Here is an 18649-nt window from a genome sequence, read left to right as displayed (position 1 = left end):
TGACATCTTCTGTTTCACAGAAGCAACAAATACATTTTTCAGATGTGGATACTCAGAAATAATAAGTAAAATAAAAGTAATTATGAACAAATGGAGCTGGGGTGAAAACGTAACAATTAATCTTTTATGGTCCTACTGGAGGGCTGCACATCACCAGTATACCAGTATATTGCACTACACTTTTCAAACAATACTTACTGCAATATTATTTCTGAGAACCGATATATTGGGTAAAGAACATATAAAGTTTTTTTGTGATTGTCTTCATGTTTTGAATTAAAATTTCATTAACGACACATTTTTCCTTCATTATTCCGTGACAAAACGGCATACTTTAATGCTATGAATGCTATGAATGCTATGAATTGTAACAAACAAGAAAATAGAATCTCTCACCATGCAACCAAATTTTGACATTGCTGTTATCATAACTGTAAGATATATGTTTTGGGAGTAATGAAGAAACCAGGATCGACATGTACAATTAGTGGTACTTGCTGTCAAACACTTAAGTTCCCAATATGTTGCAATACATATCTTGATATGGATGCTCAAATCGCAATATACTGCCATACAAATTATTTGCCAACATGCAGCTCTACTGGTGTAACACTATTATTAACTCAGAAAACACATGGACAGCTCAGTGCCAGGATCCTAAAGTGGGATTCAAACTCAGAATCAACAGATTCTGGCAAGTAAAGGACAAGGCTATGTTTCACATAGCAATTGTAGTGCTACAACTGTCTTGACTCCTATAGTGCGACACAGACTTACAACAGTCATAGCACTACAGCATTTTGTTTTTCAGAAACATGGCCCTGAACAAAAAGAGTGATTTGGACCTCACGCCTCTTTGTCACTCTTCCTTGATTTATCTGGTTAGTTTGTTTGTTGTTTTTTAACATAAATTGCATATTTATAAACTTATCCTATTCTCCCAGCATGCACCTCTCTTTCCTCTACAAAAATGTATGGAACCATACTGTTGACTAAGTCAAATCAAACATTCTGGCATCTAGTCACCTGACCTCTGCCTTCACTCCAAAGCAAGACCTGCCAATCATCCCAATAGGTTTGCAGCATGTTTCCACACATGGTTATAGAAAAAGAAGAGACATGCTGAGAGAAGAGAAGAACAACAGATAGGATAAGCTTCAAAATGAATGAGATCAGCCGACCAGTACTAAAACTAAAAGCATGACAGTAAGATATACAAAGTGCTATGTCATCAAATACTGAATACTGCAAGAAGATATTATGCAAGGATTGAGTAAAGCAAAAACAATTTGTCTGGAATATAATGAGAAAAATCATCTCCTCTAGTTAATTTAAAAAAATAATACTACAGAGAACAAAGAAGAAAAGGCACATCCCTTCACATGAGCAAATCTGGACATGACATGACCAACATCACAAGAACCAAACCTGTACTTTGCTTACATAGGTCATAACCAAGCTCAGTATCTGGTCACATGAACAGAGAATTTGGAAACCCCTGGGCCTGGATTTTCAAAGCTCTCTCAGCACTAAGATAGTCGTAAGTGCCATACATTAACATTAACTCACAATAATCTTACCGCTACGAGAGCTTCGAAAATCTAGGCCCAGTGTGTAAAATATCTAAGTTGTTTGTGTGTTGTTTAACGCACTACCAAGCAATATGCCAAATCTATACCATCATAGCATTGAGAGAAATCGATATAGTTAGCACAGCTCCATGGAGTTAGAATAAAACAAGTAACTGCATGTGACCATACAAATGTCAAATGTTCTGCAGGCTTGAGTTGAAAAACAAATCAATATTGCATTCTAGACATACAAAAACTCCCAAACAAATTTCGCTGTTCACCAACCTGTCTGAAATTAAAGTGATCTGGCTACCAATGAAACAGGCATACAAATCTGAACCGAATATGAACCAGTAAAAACAGTAGAAATCCTACATATTTACAAGGAAAATATTTACATATCTACATAAAAAACAACATGAAAATGACAGAAAGATTTTGACATGACCAACAGTACACATAAAAACTGTAAATACAAAAGGTAGAGTAGGTGAATATGGCTCTATCCAGTGGTTCTCTTACTTTATGAACTAGGATCTGTGCACCCTCCATTTAACTGGATCTGCCTCTCATTGCAAATACACCAGTTAGTTTTCAGCTACTTGTGTATATACAGCACCATCGAAGGAACTGAACAGTTACAACACACAAAGCAAAGTTAATTCATTAGAAAACACACTGTCACAGTATCAACCCTAGGGCTTCATTAGTCTTATTCCAACCCATCAAATGATAGCTTGGCTGGTACTCTATAGCACTGACATATAAGGCTGTCTTCCATGTTGAGTCTGTTTTGACGAAGGACTTAATCAGTGATTGAGTTTAGTCTTACACTACTTTTAGCAATAATTAATGCAATATCACAGCAGCAGTGCACCAAAAATGGGCTTCACACATTGTGCCCACGTGAGAATTTGAACCAGATTTTTGGGTGTCACAAACCGATGCCTTAACCACTAGGGTACCTCACTACCCCTGAGGATTTAATGAATGGCTGAACAAAAAGAACTTTCAAACTTCAGCAGACGGGTACTGATTGTAGCATTAGAGCTTGTGTAACTCCCATAATTCAAAGCAGACCAGCACTGATTGTAGCACTATAGCTTATGCAACTTCCATAACTCAACACAGACCAGCACAGATCGTAGCACTACAGGAAAAGAACCCAAAGACTTTGACATAGCCCTGTACTGACAGCAGAACTATTGCCATCAGAATTCCCACACCTTTAATAGATCTTAATGCAGTGTAATACTAAAGCTATCATAGAAATATACTATCATACTGGCGTGTATAACTCAAACGACCCTCTAGACAAGCCGACTCCCTTACTTGACCCTTAAAATCAGTGTAAAAATGGTATGTTTTGTGCATAAGCCAACCCTCCCCGCTATGGGTTGCAGTCAAATCACACCACACGACATCTGGCAGTCACAGTCTTGGATGTACTAAAAATGAATCTGATCATTATTCTAAAAATCTGTGTTTGTTTTCCTTTCTATATCCACAATAATACATTAACCCGACAGAGTTAACTCCCATGCCCATACCTTAACAGAGACCTGCTTTGTGCAAGTGCGCCTTGCTATGGCATCCTTATGGGCATCATCCAGCTGGCCCTGTTCTAGACAAAAGGGACAGGGAGTCGCTGCCAGGATACATTCATTATCATCTGCCTGCTTTGACATGTGTCAGTTTAATGCAAGCTTAAAGGACCAATTGCTTAGGAAGAATATTCATACCATTTAAATGGGTTTTTGGTAAGTTTTGTTAAGCAAGCAGAGAATACATAATGAAAACACTTATCACAAAAGAAACACAACCAATTATTTTTAGAAGGAATGTAATGTAGAAGAAAGAAGCAATGAATAAATAGAAACAAACTGATACACACTCACAACTATTCTACTGTTGCACAAGCACTGAACACATCTATTTGTAATCTAACATGACAGCACTGTAAGAAAGGACATTAATTGTTAACAATTTGGCACAATACTCAATTCAGGTTTCAAACTAGTTTGATTTGTTCTGATATCTTACTTGTGGTAAGAGACTGTAACCTATTCTACATGCAAAAAGGTTTTCAATGGCAATTCATAATTCCAGTGAATTGGAGACCAACTTCACTTTTGTTTTACTTGTTCAGTAGTGAGTGAGTGAGAATGCTTTTACCCTGCTTTCAGCAAAACTTCAGCAAAATACTGCAGGGGGTATCGAAATGAGGCTTCACACACTATACCCATGTGGGGAATCAAAACAGATCTTCGGCATGACGAGTGAACACTTTAACCACTAGGCTACTCCACAACCCCTACTTACTCTGTAGATACACACAGACTCAAAACAAGTTTGTTATTTCAGATTTCAAAGTAAATTGTTCAGTATGAGTATGTTGTAATCATATATGTTGTATGTTGTATATGAATACAGGTAAACATTGACTGTCAGAATCTTCTGTAAGTCTCAGGGTTTTAGGATGTCATATACCTGCAGGGTAGACCATTACAGTTTTACAATGTTTAACACCCATGGGACTGAATACACGCCACAGGCATCCAAGAACTGCTGGGAGCTTACTTAAACATCATTACATAAGAATAAATGTCAAATCCTTGATAATGAAAGTAAAGGCCTACTATTGCAGCAAGTCAATTTCTATTCAGTCAGTTAGGCCTGAAAGTGATATGCAGGCTCGAGATATTCATCAGGAACACCTACAAGTTTTCAGATACCAAAGACCATATTAAGCGTGATTTTTGGGGGGTTTTTTGTTTAAATCCACTATGACAGTTTTCTGGCAACATTTGGCCCTCTGGTGGTGAGATATAAATACTTTGACAATCTCAGGCCATAGTGGACAGATGTAACCAATGTCGCAATCTTAGGCCATACAGTGGACAGATGTGCATCCCATATCCACTCCCTACATTTTCAGGGAGTGAATGAGTTGAGTTTTTAGCAATATTCCAGCAATATCATGTTGGAAGACACTAAAAATGGGCTTCATGCACTGTACCCATGTGAGGAATCAAACCGAGGTCTTCAGCAAAAAGTTTTCAAACAACTGTGCCGTATTACAGAAATGTTACACAAAGTGGTCCTCAAGCAGGTGCTACTGTACATATGTGCAACAGACAGACATGGAAGATTCAAACTGTATGAAAATATATCATGTATCTATCATATATATGAAGGTGATAAATATGTGAACATACCAGTTGTGAAAAACCTAGCTCAAGTTGACCCTGTTTAATAAACACACACAAATTGTTAGTTTTACTTCTCTTCGAGAAAACACTTATATCTAAAATCCAGAACAACAAATCCAAAATACATAACCCGGTCTTTGAGTAATTTCAGCAGTATTATTGACACTTGTCATCTGGGACAGTTCTCTCATGCCAGTCTTCCAGTGCCTAGGAGCTATATGTAGCTATTTACATCCTCTCACCTCCACCATTAACAGAGCACAGTGAATGGAATCTATGACAACTAAGAAAGACCATCACATACACTACCACAAACAACTACAGTAGTACTGCAGAAGCTGCAATCTCATCAATTCATAAGTAATCAAGTCCATCTAACTATCGGCAGTTCGATGACAACTGCAGACAACATAGGGTAATGCTAAGAGATAAATGTGCCAATAACTGCAGTATAATAAGTGAGTGAGTTTAGTTTTAAGCTGCTTTTAGCAATATTCCAGCAATATTATGGCAGGGAACACCAGAAATTGGCTTCATACATTGTATCCATGTGGGGAATCAAACCTGGATCTTTGGCATGACAAGCAAAAGTTTTAATGATTTTACTAACCCCTAGTATCATAAAAGCACAGATCCAAACTCAGACCATAAAGGCCCATAATATCTCATCATGAAACTAATTACGGACGGCATACGACAACTGTGTAAACAAAGCCATTCTGTAGTGATATTAGCCTATAGTGTGCTGAGGTAGAACCCCTGTGTTTGTTGTTTATACTGCACTCAGCAATATTTCAGCTACATGAAAAAGTCTGCAACAGATCAAGGCTGGACTAGAGAGTTTAGTGACTGACATTATTAGCATTGATCGACAGTAACAGGTATCAACCAAGTCATCTCTTATCATTCATCATCATAGCATATAAAGCCCAAAATACAAAAGCGTTCATAAATTATATTGGCTCTCCATAAACTGTTTGCATCATGGATTTGATACTAGTGACACTTTAAAAACAAAGCTAAGAATATATATACAGTGGAAAAAATAGCTTTGCACAAATAATACACTGTACTGTTATAAGGAACTCATGTGCTCTTCAGTTAAATATATTCTGACTGATCAATGGAGCTAAAAACAAAATATCAACTCTTGAGTTTTTTCAGGACATGAGAATTCTTGCAGAAAACCCCACCAGGATTCCATGTGGGGGTGTTCAGTGAAAGTTGACATTATCTCCTTTCGTTCAAGGCTGACATCAAGGTGATGATGAGGAGGTTCGAGATTCATATATCATCTTGAAGGCCTGAAAATGTAAGTCAGTGATGCAGGAAATTAATCGCATGAAATGGTTACCAAAGTCTAATGGAACTGAATAGAAAGGTAGGGCATATTTCTCGTACCATCTGAGATAATTAAGCAAATGTAAAAACAGAGAAAGAAACACCTCATGATTCATAACCACAGAAAACAATCACAAAAAGTGAGTCCAAAAAAATGTGACATGATTTATTACATCCCTAAACTAAACAAAGTATCATCATGCAACAATACTTCACTGAGTATTGCTGCACTGTTGAAAGTCTGCACTGATCATGCACTGAGCATTATGTACCTTCTGCATGGCTGCCACCCATGTCATGCCTTGTTTCTTGTTGCTGCCATCAATCACCTCCATTTTGACTGTCTGACTGTCCCCATAGTTATCCTTGTACCGCAAAGCGATTCCCGTGCCCATCTTGTTTCCTGGAATGTCAAGGTCAAGGCTGGCCAACATCTATAGGTAGTAGAAAAATGTTAATGATGCAATGAGTGAGTTTAGGTTCAAGCCGGACTTAGTAACATTCCAGCTTTATGGTGGCAGTCTGTGACTAATTGAGTCTGGACCTGACAATCACGTGATCCACAGCATTAGCGTCGGTCTGCGCACTTGTGAACTGATGACGTGTGACCACCAAGTCAGCAAGCTTGACCATCCGATCCCGTTAGTCGCCTCTTATGACAAGCACGGGTTACTGACAGCCAATATTCTAACCCAGACCTTCACAGGTGGATGATGCAATGAGGGCACCTGTACTGAAAATGATGCAGAGGAACTGATTAAGAATTTATCATTAATCATTTTGTCAAGAATGAGCTATGAGGGTTCATGATGTCTTAAATCTTTTCTGCCTAAAGCAACTGACCATGATAAGACTTCGCAAAGCTTACAAGAAGAAGCATATCATCACTAACGATCCATCACAAGAAGTTGACGACTTTGGAGTGAGACATAAACCAAACATCACCTTTTTTAAGAAAATGCTCAAGTCTAATCGTGACTGCTTATGCAGTATACATTCACATTTCTTCATCTTACAACTTGTTAATGATTGCATTAGCAAGAATATTTAGCAAATGATACAATTACAGTGTCTGCAAGTGAATTTGGCCTCATGATGCTTTGTTATGTACTTCAGTCACTATATAGGTTTTCAGCTTGTTGAAGAATAGCCAGAAGTGAATAATGTCTGCTGTTTGTTATGACTGTGGTGCTAATTTAAAACAAGAGTCATCAGAAGATGACATATTCCCCAGACCTCACATATTTGCAATGACAAATTATCAGACAATTATTTGATGTTTTCTAGACTAAGCTTGATTCATTTCCATGGAAATCATCTACAATATAAATTCCATATATCTTTAAATAGCAAAAGGCACCACTTCAAGACCTGTCTCATATACCTGCCAAGATCTGTTGAAAGATATCAAATCGTTTTCGATTTGTACTCCGAAAATGAAGCCCACCCCTAACTTTTGAGACTAAGTAAAAATCGTTTCCATGGTAACTGGGAAAATGATAAACAACAAAAATCTGTAAATAACAACAGGCACCACTTTGGCACCTGCCTAATACATCTGCCAAGTTTTACTGAAAGATACTGAGAAGTGTTTGAGTTGTGCTCCAGAAACAAAGCCCATCCCTCCCTTTTGAGAATCCATAGAAACCAAAAAAATGAAAATGACAAATATCAAGAAATAGCAAAAGGCACCATTTCAGGTGCTGTTTGAAATAAGTGTCAATTTTTGTTGAAAAATATTCAAGGGATATGGAGTTATGCGCGGAAACAAAATGATTACAGACGGATGAACGGATGGATGGATGGATGGATGGACGGACGGACAAATGAAGTGTAAACTATATCCCTTTATCCCTCCCACATTATGTGCTGGGTGGATAAAAACCTGTAAGATCTTTGATTCACAGTATAGTTGCAATGTCATGCAAAGGGGAATAACTCTGTACTCTGGACCTACTAAACAAATACAGAACAATACTTAACACAGAGATTATTTCAAAGAATATTATTGGACAGCACACAGTGTACTAAAACAAACATGCTAACTGAAACATTCACAATAAGTACATCCAGATCTAAGACAGGAAGTAAACAAAAATACATGGTGAGAAGTAACTAAAGATGTAATCTGCTATCATTACACAAATGCTGGATATATTATGTGGAACAAAATAAAGGCTGTCGTCATACACTGACATGCAAGAAACATGGTAGAAGGACTGTTATGTGTGTTGCCACCAACAAACCATGCACACACAACATCCAGAGACAAACCTTCCTCATCTGAAGGCAGGAAATCAACACAGTTGCATCAAACTTTATTGAAATTTCACATATTTGTGCGTATTTTTCATAATCAATATTAACATCTTATCCATGAACCAAGTAGGCAAGGACCCATGTCAGGTAAATAATTTAAACACTGGTCTCGTACAAACCAGCCAGATCCATTTTGTCTTGTGGCTCCACAAATGTTCTGGTTGTATAATACATTATGCAAATTCCCAGAACCAAAATAATGAACCAATCATACTGTTTGCATTTGTTCTTTAATAATAACAGTTAACACAGTTTAGAAAAGTGAGTGGGCGAGTGAGAATGCTTTTACATTGCCTTCAGCAATATTCCAGCAATATCACAAAGGGGGACACCAGAAATGGGCTCAACACATTGTACCCATGTGGGGTATCAAACCCAGGTCTACAGTGTGAGAAGTAAACTCTTTAACCACTAGGCTACTCTACCGCCCCGAGTTCAGAAGACTAGCATCAGGACCAACAAACCTTAAATGCTGCAGGGGCCTCAGTTGAAAAATCTGCTGCTAATGTGACAAATAAACTGACTCATAAATGTCCATGAAGACCCACACACATTTGAAAGTAATGAAAAGGGAAATATAGCTGCCATGGGCCTACAGGCAGATGTTCATTTCAAACAATGGTTCATAACATTCTTTCTACTGCATGCAGTGTCACTGGATTAATGGCTAATTCACCTTTAGGCATTAATGACACATCATTGAGTTAGTGAGCGAGCGAGTATGGTCTAACGCTGCATTTAGCAATATTCCAAATAAAACTATAATATATAAATAAAACGCTCCACTCCACTCCACTCCACTCCACTCCACTCCGCTCCGCTCCACTCCACTGCCATGGCTCTACTGGACTTATAGATTTTCACTATGCATAATGGCTAGGCAATATCATTTCATGTATCCATAACATGGTCAGTGTCCAGTTCCTGTGCGTTGTATCATACACAATTATATAAATTTCAAACAATGATTAGAATCAAATTATAATCTATACCTTAAAATCAAGATCTGCATAGTACTGCAACATTGATATCTATCATTGAGAATCATTAACTCATTTCACACATAAATCTCAACTATATGTACAAGACTTTTTAGGTTTATCTCTCACAAGATAGATATCAGCACGACTGTCATTGCTCTCTCTCTGTCTTTCACACAGAGTGAGAATAACGATTGCTGTAAGATCACCTTGTCCAACCTGTAAGACTCACCTTGAGTATCAATGTCTGTTGTGACAACCTGTACTGCTTCAATCCGGTCAACCAAAATGGATTCTTTCTTCCTGCTCTCACCATCGAATGTCAGCAGTCTGTAAGTTACATACAGATACGTGTCTCAAATATTACAGTGTTCTTACAGTTGTGCTGCTCTATACACGCAAGAAATATAATTGTGGCTTGAATATAAATTATTTTGAACCCGACAACTAGTCTTTGATCTCATGAACAACATCCTGTGTTGTCAGACATTTACACCCACACAGCCTGAGCACCTGATGTTACATTGAGTAAATGTTGCTGGTGACCAATTTTACCAAGAAATCCCAGTGGATGCACTAATATCTAATTATAACACAAATTGATTAGATCTTGACTGACAAAATGTCTCACCTGTGATTGCTGGAGAGTTTACAAAGGAAGGATTCTGAGTTGTCCGAGTTTTCATCCTGGCCCAGCATCAAGAACTGACCTCCTACAAGGGGGAGATAACTCACAATATTATATCACACTCCCCATGTGCAGTCCAAACAGGATACAGTATAAGAGTCAAAACTTAGAGTGTCCCCACTTGTAGATTATTGGGAATGTTAACTCAAACAAACATAATTACCTGTCAGCAGTGTTTTCAGATGTTTATCATAGAATTCATTCTCCTTGAAAGTATTTTCATAGCAGTTATTGCAATGCCTCACTGGGTCAACAAAGCACATGCGAGGCAGTGGCAACTTCTTATCACAGCAGGTATTGCAGTACACTTTTCCACATCGTCGACAGTGATGCTGGAAGGGGAGATAACTCATCAATAGAATTGTCAGAGGGAGTGAATGAGTACAACTTAGGTTATACCACTTTTAGCAATATTCTTGCAATATCATGCAATATCGTATTGTACCCATGTGGGAAATCAACTCTTTAACCACTAGCAGGGATGGCAGCAGGTGAAAGTGAAAATCAGCTGGGGTTCTAGGGGCTGCAGGCCTACAGTTAGGTCTAGGATCGACTTAAATCCTTCGATTTCAATCGATTTGCAGAAAATTGCCATTCCTGTACTAGACTAGCCTACTGCCCCTTGATTGTAAGAAGAATTAGTAAATAGTGAAAATGAGAGAATATGGACACATGGCACTATCAGCAGTGTACCAGGAAAATGGACTTCACAGATCGTACCCATATGGGAACTAAACGTTGGTCTTCAGAGTGACAAAATCACTGCCATAGGTAATATAGCAAACAAATGTATGGAGACTACAGAAAATCAACCCAAACCATGTGAGTTAAATGCCAAATATAAATCTGGCTAGTTGTCTGTCACACTGAACACGTCGACAAGGCAACTAACTCACCCAATGCCACTAGACCTTCAAACACTTACCACTCGCAGGCAAGTTGGCTAGCAGTAATTACTCTTTCTGACATATTAACCATTCATAGTGCTTGGGTAAATATCAGGGCCCTTATTCTCGTAACGTTCGTAGTCCTAAGAATTCATAACTTTGATCGTAGCCAGTGTGCTAAGAATGGGTTTAAGACGTTTGTAGTTCTACAAATGTTTTGAGAATACCTTTCCAGGTCAGTAATAATTGATAGCTTCCCGTTATTTGGTTCACGTAGTTTTTTTATGTCATATTACAATTACATATTTCTGATCAGTGATCAAAACAAATCTTGATGACGTAACAAAATTTCAGCTTGTTTAGGACAGCAATATCTAAATGGGATATTCTGCAGCAGATCAATGGTCATTGATCACTGTTGATAAGAAAGGTTCTACTTGATGTATAGTCTGGTTCATAATTATTGAGAATTTTTCTTCTTGCTTTGAGCTATCCTAACACCTCAACTGATTCACTGATACTTAAAACTAAGTAATGGTATAAGGGAGGTAACTCATCTTGGCCTACTGAGTATAGTACAATTAGAGTTACCTCCCCTGAATTTGTAGCAGACGTCATTTTCTTCAGCACTGTCAACAATGTCTGCTGAAGATAAAAGAAGGTTGATTTTTGAGTTGTGTAATCAAGGAATTGATGATGTAAATACATTGGCAGAGAGAACAGGAACTCCTCTTTCTACTGTGTATAGGATTAGGAAGAATTTTAAAGAGGGAAAGGATTTTGGGCACCAGAAAGGAGCAGGGAGACCCAGAAAATTGGACTTCTCAGATCGCGCCCGGCTGGGAATTTTAGCGTCTAAAAAGCAAAGGGCAAGCATCTCCAACATCAGGTATGAAATGATAGAAAGGGGATCAACAGTTGTATCAAAATCTACAGTTAGAAGAAATTTGATTGATCTTGGATGGGAGAAAAAGACTGGAATTCCTTCTCCTCTCATGAAACAAGAACATAAAGACAGGCGTGTTGAGTGGTGTTTGGCACATGAAAACTTTGACTGGGAAAATGTGATTTTTACTGATGAATGCTCAATATGGGTATATCCCAATAATGTGAAAATATGGACAAAGTCTGCGTCAGCACCGTTGTATCGACGACCTAAATACAGCCCAAAGTTTCATGTATGGGGAGGGATATCCTTATTAGGAACGACCCCGCTGTGTGTGTTTGAGGGAAATCTGACAAGTCAACGCTACACTAACAAATTAGATAATTTTCTCCTTCCAAGTGCACATGTGTGTTATGGAAATGACTGGATTTTGCAGCAAGATAATGATCCTAAACACACCGCAAAACATGCCAAGCAGTGGTTTCAGGAGAAAAATGTGACTGCATTACCATTTCCTGCATATAGTCCTGACTTAAATCCCATTGAGAACATTTGGGGGATGATGAAGGAATGTGTGAATCAAAAGGGGTTGACAAAAATTGAAGACATGAAGAGAGAAGTGGTCCGATACTGGGACGGCATAACTCACGAGACACTAACCTCTCTGATAGGAAGTATGCCTACCCGTCTTAGACTGTGCCGTGAAGCTCAAGGAGACTTGATAAAATATTAAATTGTTACCTACACAACATGAAAAGGTCAGTTCACTTTCACAATACATTCAATTTTATCTGATTTGTTCTCGTTTAATAATATGAAATGCTTTAGCTATTCTCAATAATTTTGAACCATACTGTATCAACTAAAAAGTATCATGAAAAACTGACATATCAATATACTGATAATATTAACATTAATTATTATGTACATGTATATAGAATATAAACTACCATAATTGACTAAGTTAACTGAAAATTTGTTATCAGCGGGTCCTTAAAACAATAAATGATGTCTTAGTAACAGTAGTCTTAATTTGTTCTGCTACATCATGACCTGGATAAATACCATTAAACTACTACAAAAGAGTTTTCGAATGACATCTCTGATTAACCCCTAGCAAGAATCTATCAAGAGCCTACACCCACCATTTAACAAGAGTCATCAGAAGATGACATATTCCCCTGGCCCCCACATATTTGAAAGGACAAATCATCTGAAAGTTACTTGATGTTTTCTTAGATTCAGTTTGAATCCTTTCCATGGAAGTCATGAAAAATATAAATGCCATATATCTGGAAACAGCAAAAGGCACCACTTTAAGATCTGCCTCATTTATCTGCCAAGATCTGTTGAAAGATATCAAATGGTTTATGAGTTGTCCTCTGGAAACGAAGCCTATCCCTCCATTTTGAGACTAAGTCAGGATTGCTTCAATGGAAACCAGAAAAAATAAAAATGCCAAAACATTGTAAATAGCAAAAGGCACCACTCTGTGGTCTGTCTCAAATATCTGCCAAGTTTTGCTGTAAGATCTTGAATAGTTTCAAGTTCTGCTCTGGAAATGAAGCCCATCTCTCCATTTTGAGACAAAGTCTGAATCGTTTCCATGGAACTGAGAAAAAAGGGACCACTTTAGGTTCTGATTGATATATCTACCAAGTTTTGCAGAAAAATATAGAACGTTTTTTTAGTTCTGCTCCAGAAACGAAACACACTCCACTATTAGACTAACACCAAAATGTTCCATGGAAAAACAAAAAAATAAAAATGTCAAAACTCCGTAAATAGCAAAAGGCACAACTACAGGTTGAGATTATTATCAAGTTTGGTCGAAAAAAACTGAACGGTTTCTGAGTTATGCTCCGGAAACAAAATGATTACAGACCGACGGACGGACGAGGCATAGACTACATTCCCCCACATTACATGGTGGGGGGATAAAAACAGTGAATAGTCCTGAAAATATTATATGTGACAGTAACAAGCAATTTGATTGGCTGGTCAGACTGTCAACAATATGCCTGCCTTCCTGCATGTGCTTGCTTCGAGAAAACATTTTGTATTTGCAAAAGGCTCAATTCTCATGGAATTCATCAACAAGGTTGAAAATGGATAGCTTTATTGATGTTTGTCACACCTACTCTTAGGCTGCATAAAGACATTAAATGTTTCTCGAGCACATTATTTTCAAAAGTGATGAGGAGAGTAGGACTTTTTTTTAATTTTTCATAGAAAAAAAGAGATGTGGAAACATATTTTATTTTTGTCTCTCAGAAATACAGCATGGGAAGTATAGCATGTGTTAGTGGGTTGTAAATTCAGCAACACTTGTTCTTACAGACGCTCGTTCTTATAGTGGACAAGTTGATTGATTTCACTTATTTTATTTAGCCTTAGATGTATAGTGTTCTATTCTGATTCCTGCACTGAATTTGACATGTAGATGTGGAGTTCAACGATTCTCAATTTTCACACACACAAATAATTGAAGTACATATCGCTAAGCTGTAGAAATAGTGATGTAAATCTATATTAGTTGTCAAATACTCCATGATTGTCAATATCTTTACGTCAAATAAACAAACTCTCTCACTCACTCCAACGTCAGACACTGACATTTGTCTCACTGATTTCAAATATACATAATCCTGACATTTTCATGTATAACTGTAAAATGAGTCAGCAGGCACCAATATGAAAGATAATCTCATGGTCAGCAGGTGAGAATCTCTGCAGCACTCCAACTTCCAAGCATGTAGTGAACACAGTAACTCTCATTGTCATCTCACAGTTCACATCTAGCATGTCCAGCAGGGGGCACTGTCTTATCTCACATATTAATACAAAATAATTCTCCTCCTCTATATCGCAGATTTATGTATGTGCTTCTGACATGCACAAAGCAGTAACAGCAATCTTTGATTGCAACCTGAAGACAGTCTAGTGAAATACACAGAGAGACAAGTCTGTTATGTAAACAGAATGTCGGAACCATAAGATTAAGATCAAAATAAAGAAATAGCTTTTGGCCAAGACTGTGGTAGTGCTATTACAAAACGAAATGGGTGTTACAGATGCCCTTGAAGATCCTGGTTTGAATTTTATTCTCCAGCAACCCATACTTGTCATTAGAGGATACTAACAGGATAGGCAAGAGGTACTTAACTGTATTTACACCCTACATCATCACTTAAACATCCTCTATCAGAATTTCAACTTAAACACAACTGCATTACTTTCAGATTCTGACTGTGAAAAGCGTTGCAATTTAGCCACTTTAATAAATGCTTCAAAAACAGGAAGAAAACAGTCAAACAGAAACAGGACATTGTACTTACCACTGACTTCTCTTGTTTCAGATTAAACTTTTGACTCATCCTGCTAAGGATGAGTCAGTACACTGCTAAGTATCACGTTCGACATGTGTGAAATGGCAAATGAAGATGTAGACAATATGAAATATTCAACACATTGACAGCATGGACAATATTTCATATAATCACAATAGACAGCATTTGGTGTATGACATACCCTTCTCTTCATGAAATCAAATTTGGCTTGACAGTTTCTGTTCATGCAATATCCCATCTGCAAAAAGATTGAGAATGCAAAATGTAATCATTTGGCAATTAACAACAGCCCAATGGTCAAACACAATTTTCATCCCAAAGCTACAAAAATATTTTAAGTGAATGTAACTGTTATTTGAAATTTTTCACTGAACAAAAAAAAAAAAATGAAGTTTTATGTTTTAAAATAGAAAGGGATGTTCAAAATAATTTTATAGAATGTTACTAAACATGCTGAACCGTCTTTTAAAACATACTGACATTTCAATATCATTGAGTAATCAACTGATATAAACTTTATTCAAACCATCCAGCATCAAGTTTACAGCAATAAAACTTGAAGCATGATTCAGCATTGATTATAATCTGACTGGGCTTCCTGCATCCCCAAAGGTATCTTAAATCCTTTTCAACTGCAGATTTAACTCATGCAGACCTCTTTTGATTACAAATGTATGACTACACATGCTGTAATTGAGAGCATTTGATGTATGAAGCTGTTTTCTCGTTGTCACAGCATATCTTCATAACAAACACTGAATTTCCTGGCCCCGATTTCTTGAAACAAATTTTTACTCAAACTTCAAACTGAGTCAAAGAATTTGAAACAGCTGAATTGTTAACTTAACAGCATCTTTAAAATAAAAAGGACAAACAACTAAAGTAATCTATCCATCAAAGTCAAATTGTCTCCCAGAGTTTAATATCAGTTTCAGTTCACTGTGGGAAAAGCACTTTCTCAAATTTCAGCAAAAAGGACGGTGATGGTGAGAACTTATTGACATTTAGTTCATCAAAGAATTATGATAAGTTGCATTCGAAATAAAACTATATATTTGTTTTGATTTTTGTTTTCTTTAGAGGATGTTTACACCATTGCTAAAGCATGCCACCAAAGCGGAAGTCTGCCAGTAGATGTTTTTACACTCTCTGCGCAGGCACGTACCATAAAAAAATCATCAAAAATGCCAATTCAACCAGAGTATGAGGTCATGAGCAGCAGTCTAATCTTGTTTGTAGACACAAACAAGCATATAATCTGTTCGTTACATGAAATAAATAAAAAAATATTAAAAAATTAAATAAAATAGAAAAAAAAAAACACTGCTTGTGATACACAGACTCTGTCATAGAAGAAACTCAATTACTGGTATACTCATGCCTATATGTCTGCCTGTCTGTCTGCTAATGACAGTGACAATAAGCAATGCACAACTTCAATCATTGATCATATGCAATCTGAAATTAACACCTATCAGGCTTATAATCCATAAACAGAGACAGTATTGCGACTGCTTCATTTCAAGGGAGGTAAACCCTAGTACAAAATAATGCACTTTTGAATTGCAATTATACTTTTATAATTTTTTATTTTGCTTTGCTTTGTTTCTTCTTAATCAGCAAGGCATTTTATATATAATGAATAAGTGATAACTTTGTTTTAATTATATTTGATTTTTTGGTTGCATGTGACCTTTAATTATTTATTTACTGTATTTGATATCCACATGATGACATAGTGAAAAGCCAAACTGGGCATGAAATTTAATAACAACAGCTAACTTTAGTTGGGCCCCTTATTTTTTAATATATTTACATCAGACAGTATACTCTACAGTCCACAACTGACACATCTATGAACTGACAGCTATGAGTATGAAGTCCGAATTCAAAATTTACAAATTAAAATATTCAGTTTCAATGAAACAGTGATGCCTTAATCTCATCGATGACGAATTAACAAGGCTTCCACAGACGTAAACACTGTAAATCAAATATCCCCTTTACTGTTTACAAACTCACCCCTGATTGTAGCCTGAGTGGGTGTGGTTCACTGACATTTGAGACGATAGTATTGTCAGTTGTAACAGTAACAAGATTTGAAGTAAAATTGGTCTTACGTCTGCATCCGGGATCCATTGAGGTTCTGGTAACGTAAATGGACTGGTGTCATTTGCATTCATGCAAACCATACGCAAACCACTGTGAGAACGTACGAGTTTCTTTTCCCCAGTCGCCGCCATGTTTCCCAGGCTCTACATTCCCCGAAACTAATGTTGTAACGAGGGAACTGCCCAGGACGTCAGCTGCATAATATCATTAGATTCACAGTTAGAGCATGGTAAATAGAAGACCGCGACCGTAGATTATCCTTGGTTAGAGGGATACTAAAACACTACTTGACTTCATTTTTTAACCTTTAACTATGACAACACGTTGTGCTTTATACTTACATCCATGGATACGATATGGTGTGGGTTGGCCTAGAGTGAATAGCTGTAATAAGTTATATTATTTGGATACACATATCTTTCATTGTTTGTTATTTTTTCTACTGAAAACAAATGAATGCTCGGGATTTGTCACGATGATTCAAAGTTGAAAAGGGGAATTCACAAGGTGAACCTTGGAAAATCGCGACTTCCTTCTTTTAGATGTATTACAGGCAGTCTTGGCAAGGCAAAACTAGGTGGATCGGGGACTGTGAGGCACCAAAGTCTTCAGGTGTCATCAATGAGGGATGAATGGTCTAGAAATTCCTTGTTTGGTGAAGACCACCTGCACGGATCCAGACCAGAGAATACGTAGACTTGCTTCAATCAGATACCCTATAATCAGGGTTACTATATAGGCTCCCTGCTATAATCAAGGATAATCTACAATTGTAAAATCTGCATGTATCAGTAGACACGACATTCTATTTATCATTCAAAATCATTCTTCATTAGTTTTCAATGAAAACTGTACATCTCTGAACACAATTAGATTTGAAGTGCAGCGACGTCATAGCATTGTGACGTCATCAAGTTCCTGACGTCAGGGCATTGCGCAAAATCTACTGCCAAAGCGATATTGCCTCTATAGGAGATATCGTCTGATCTCACACAAGCGATATCTCTGTTGAACGCAGTTTTTGGATGATAAAATAAAGGATCCATCGACGACATTAGAATCTATGTCGAAAACGTCGCGAATACAGAGTAAATAAGTTGTATATGATTAAAAAATGTCTTCATTTTTCACACTATAAAGGGTTTATTATATGGTCTCTTCTTCAATAGGACATTATTTCACCTTTGACCCGCCCCTTTCTGAGATGCGAAATTGCAGAAATGGGTGGAAGGAAAGGGAGATAATGCGGTTCATGAATTTTAACACCGATTAATACTACCTACTAGTAGGCTCGATGATTGAC

General features: G+C 37.3%; 1 protein-coding gene across 1 annotated transcript; it reads right to left on the bottom strand.

Moving 5' to 3' along the window:
• Positions 1 to 4338: 4338 nt before the first annotated feature.
• LOC137294159 (zinc finger FYVE domain-containing protein 21-like) lies at positions 4339 to 17487 on the bottom strand. Its single transcript, XM_067825142.1, has 7 exons — positions 17355 to 17487; positions 15416 to 15472; positions 10275 to 10443; positions 10055 to 10136; positions 9656 to 9753; positions 6397 to 6527; positions 4339 to 6087 (listed from the first exon to the last, which is right to left on the bottom strand). Exons 1-7 carry the CDS (start codon positions 17475 to 17477, stop codon positions 6040 to 6042), a joined length of 708 nt encoding a protein of 235 aa, XP_067681243.1. The 5' UTR covers positions 17478 to 17487; the 3' UTR covers positions 4339 to 6039.
• Positions 17488 to 18649: the final 1162 nt, after the last annotated feature.

The sequence above is a fragment of the Haliotis asinina genome, chromosome 8 (genome assembly GCF_037392515.1).
Source record: "Haliotis asinina isolate JCU_RB_2024 chromosome 8, JCU_Hal_asi_v2, whole genome shotgun sequence".
In the NCBI taxonomy this organism is placed as follows: domain Eukaryota; kingdom Metazoa; phylum Mollusca; class Gastropoda; order Lepetellida; family Haliotidae; genus Haliotis; species Haliotis asinina.
This window is presented reverse-complemented; position numbering and strand designations above follow the sequence as displayed.

What these genes read in the sequence shown, in the direction of transcription:
- LOC137294159 (XM_067825142.1), bottom strand. Translation starts at nt 17,477, where the DNA reads ATGGCGGCGACTGGGGAAAAGAAACTCGTACGTTCTCACAGTGGTTTG. An exon ending in AATGGATCCCGGATGCAGAC is followed by an intron (nt 15,473 to 17,354) that starts GTAAGACCAATT and finishes ATCTTTTTGCAG; the next exon opens with ATGGGATATTGCATGAACAG. An exon ending in TCTGAAAACACTGCTGACAG is followed by an intron (nt 10,137 to 10,274) that starts GTAATTATGTTT and finishes TCCCCCTTGTAG; the next exon opens with GAGGTCAGTTCTTGATGCTG.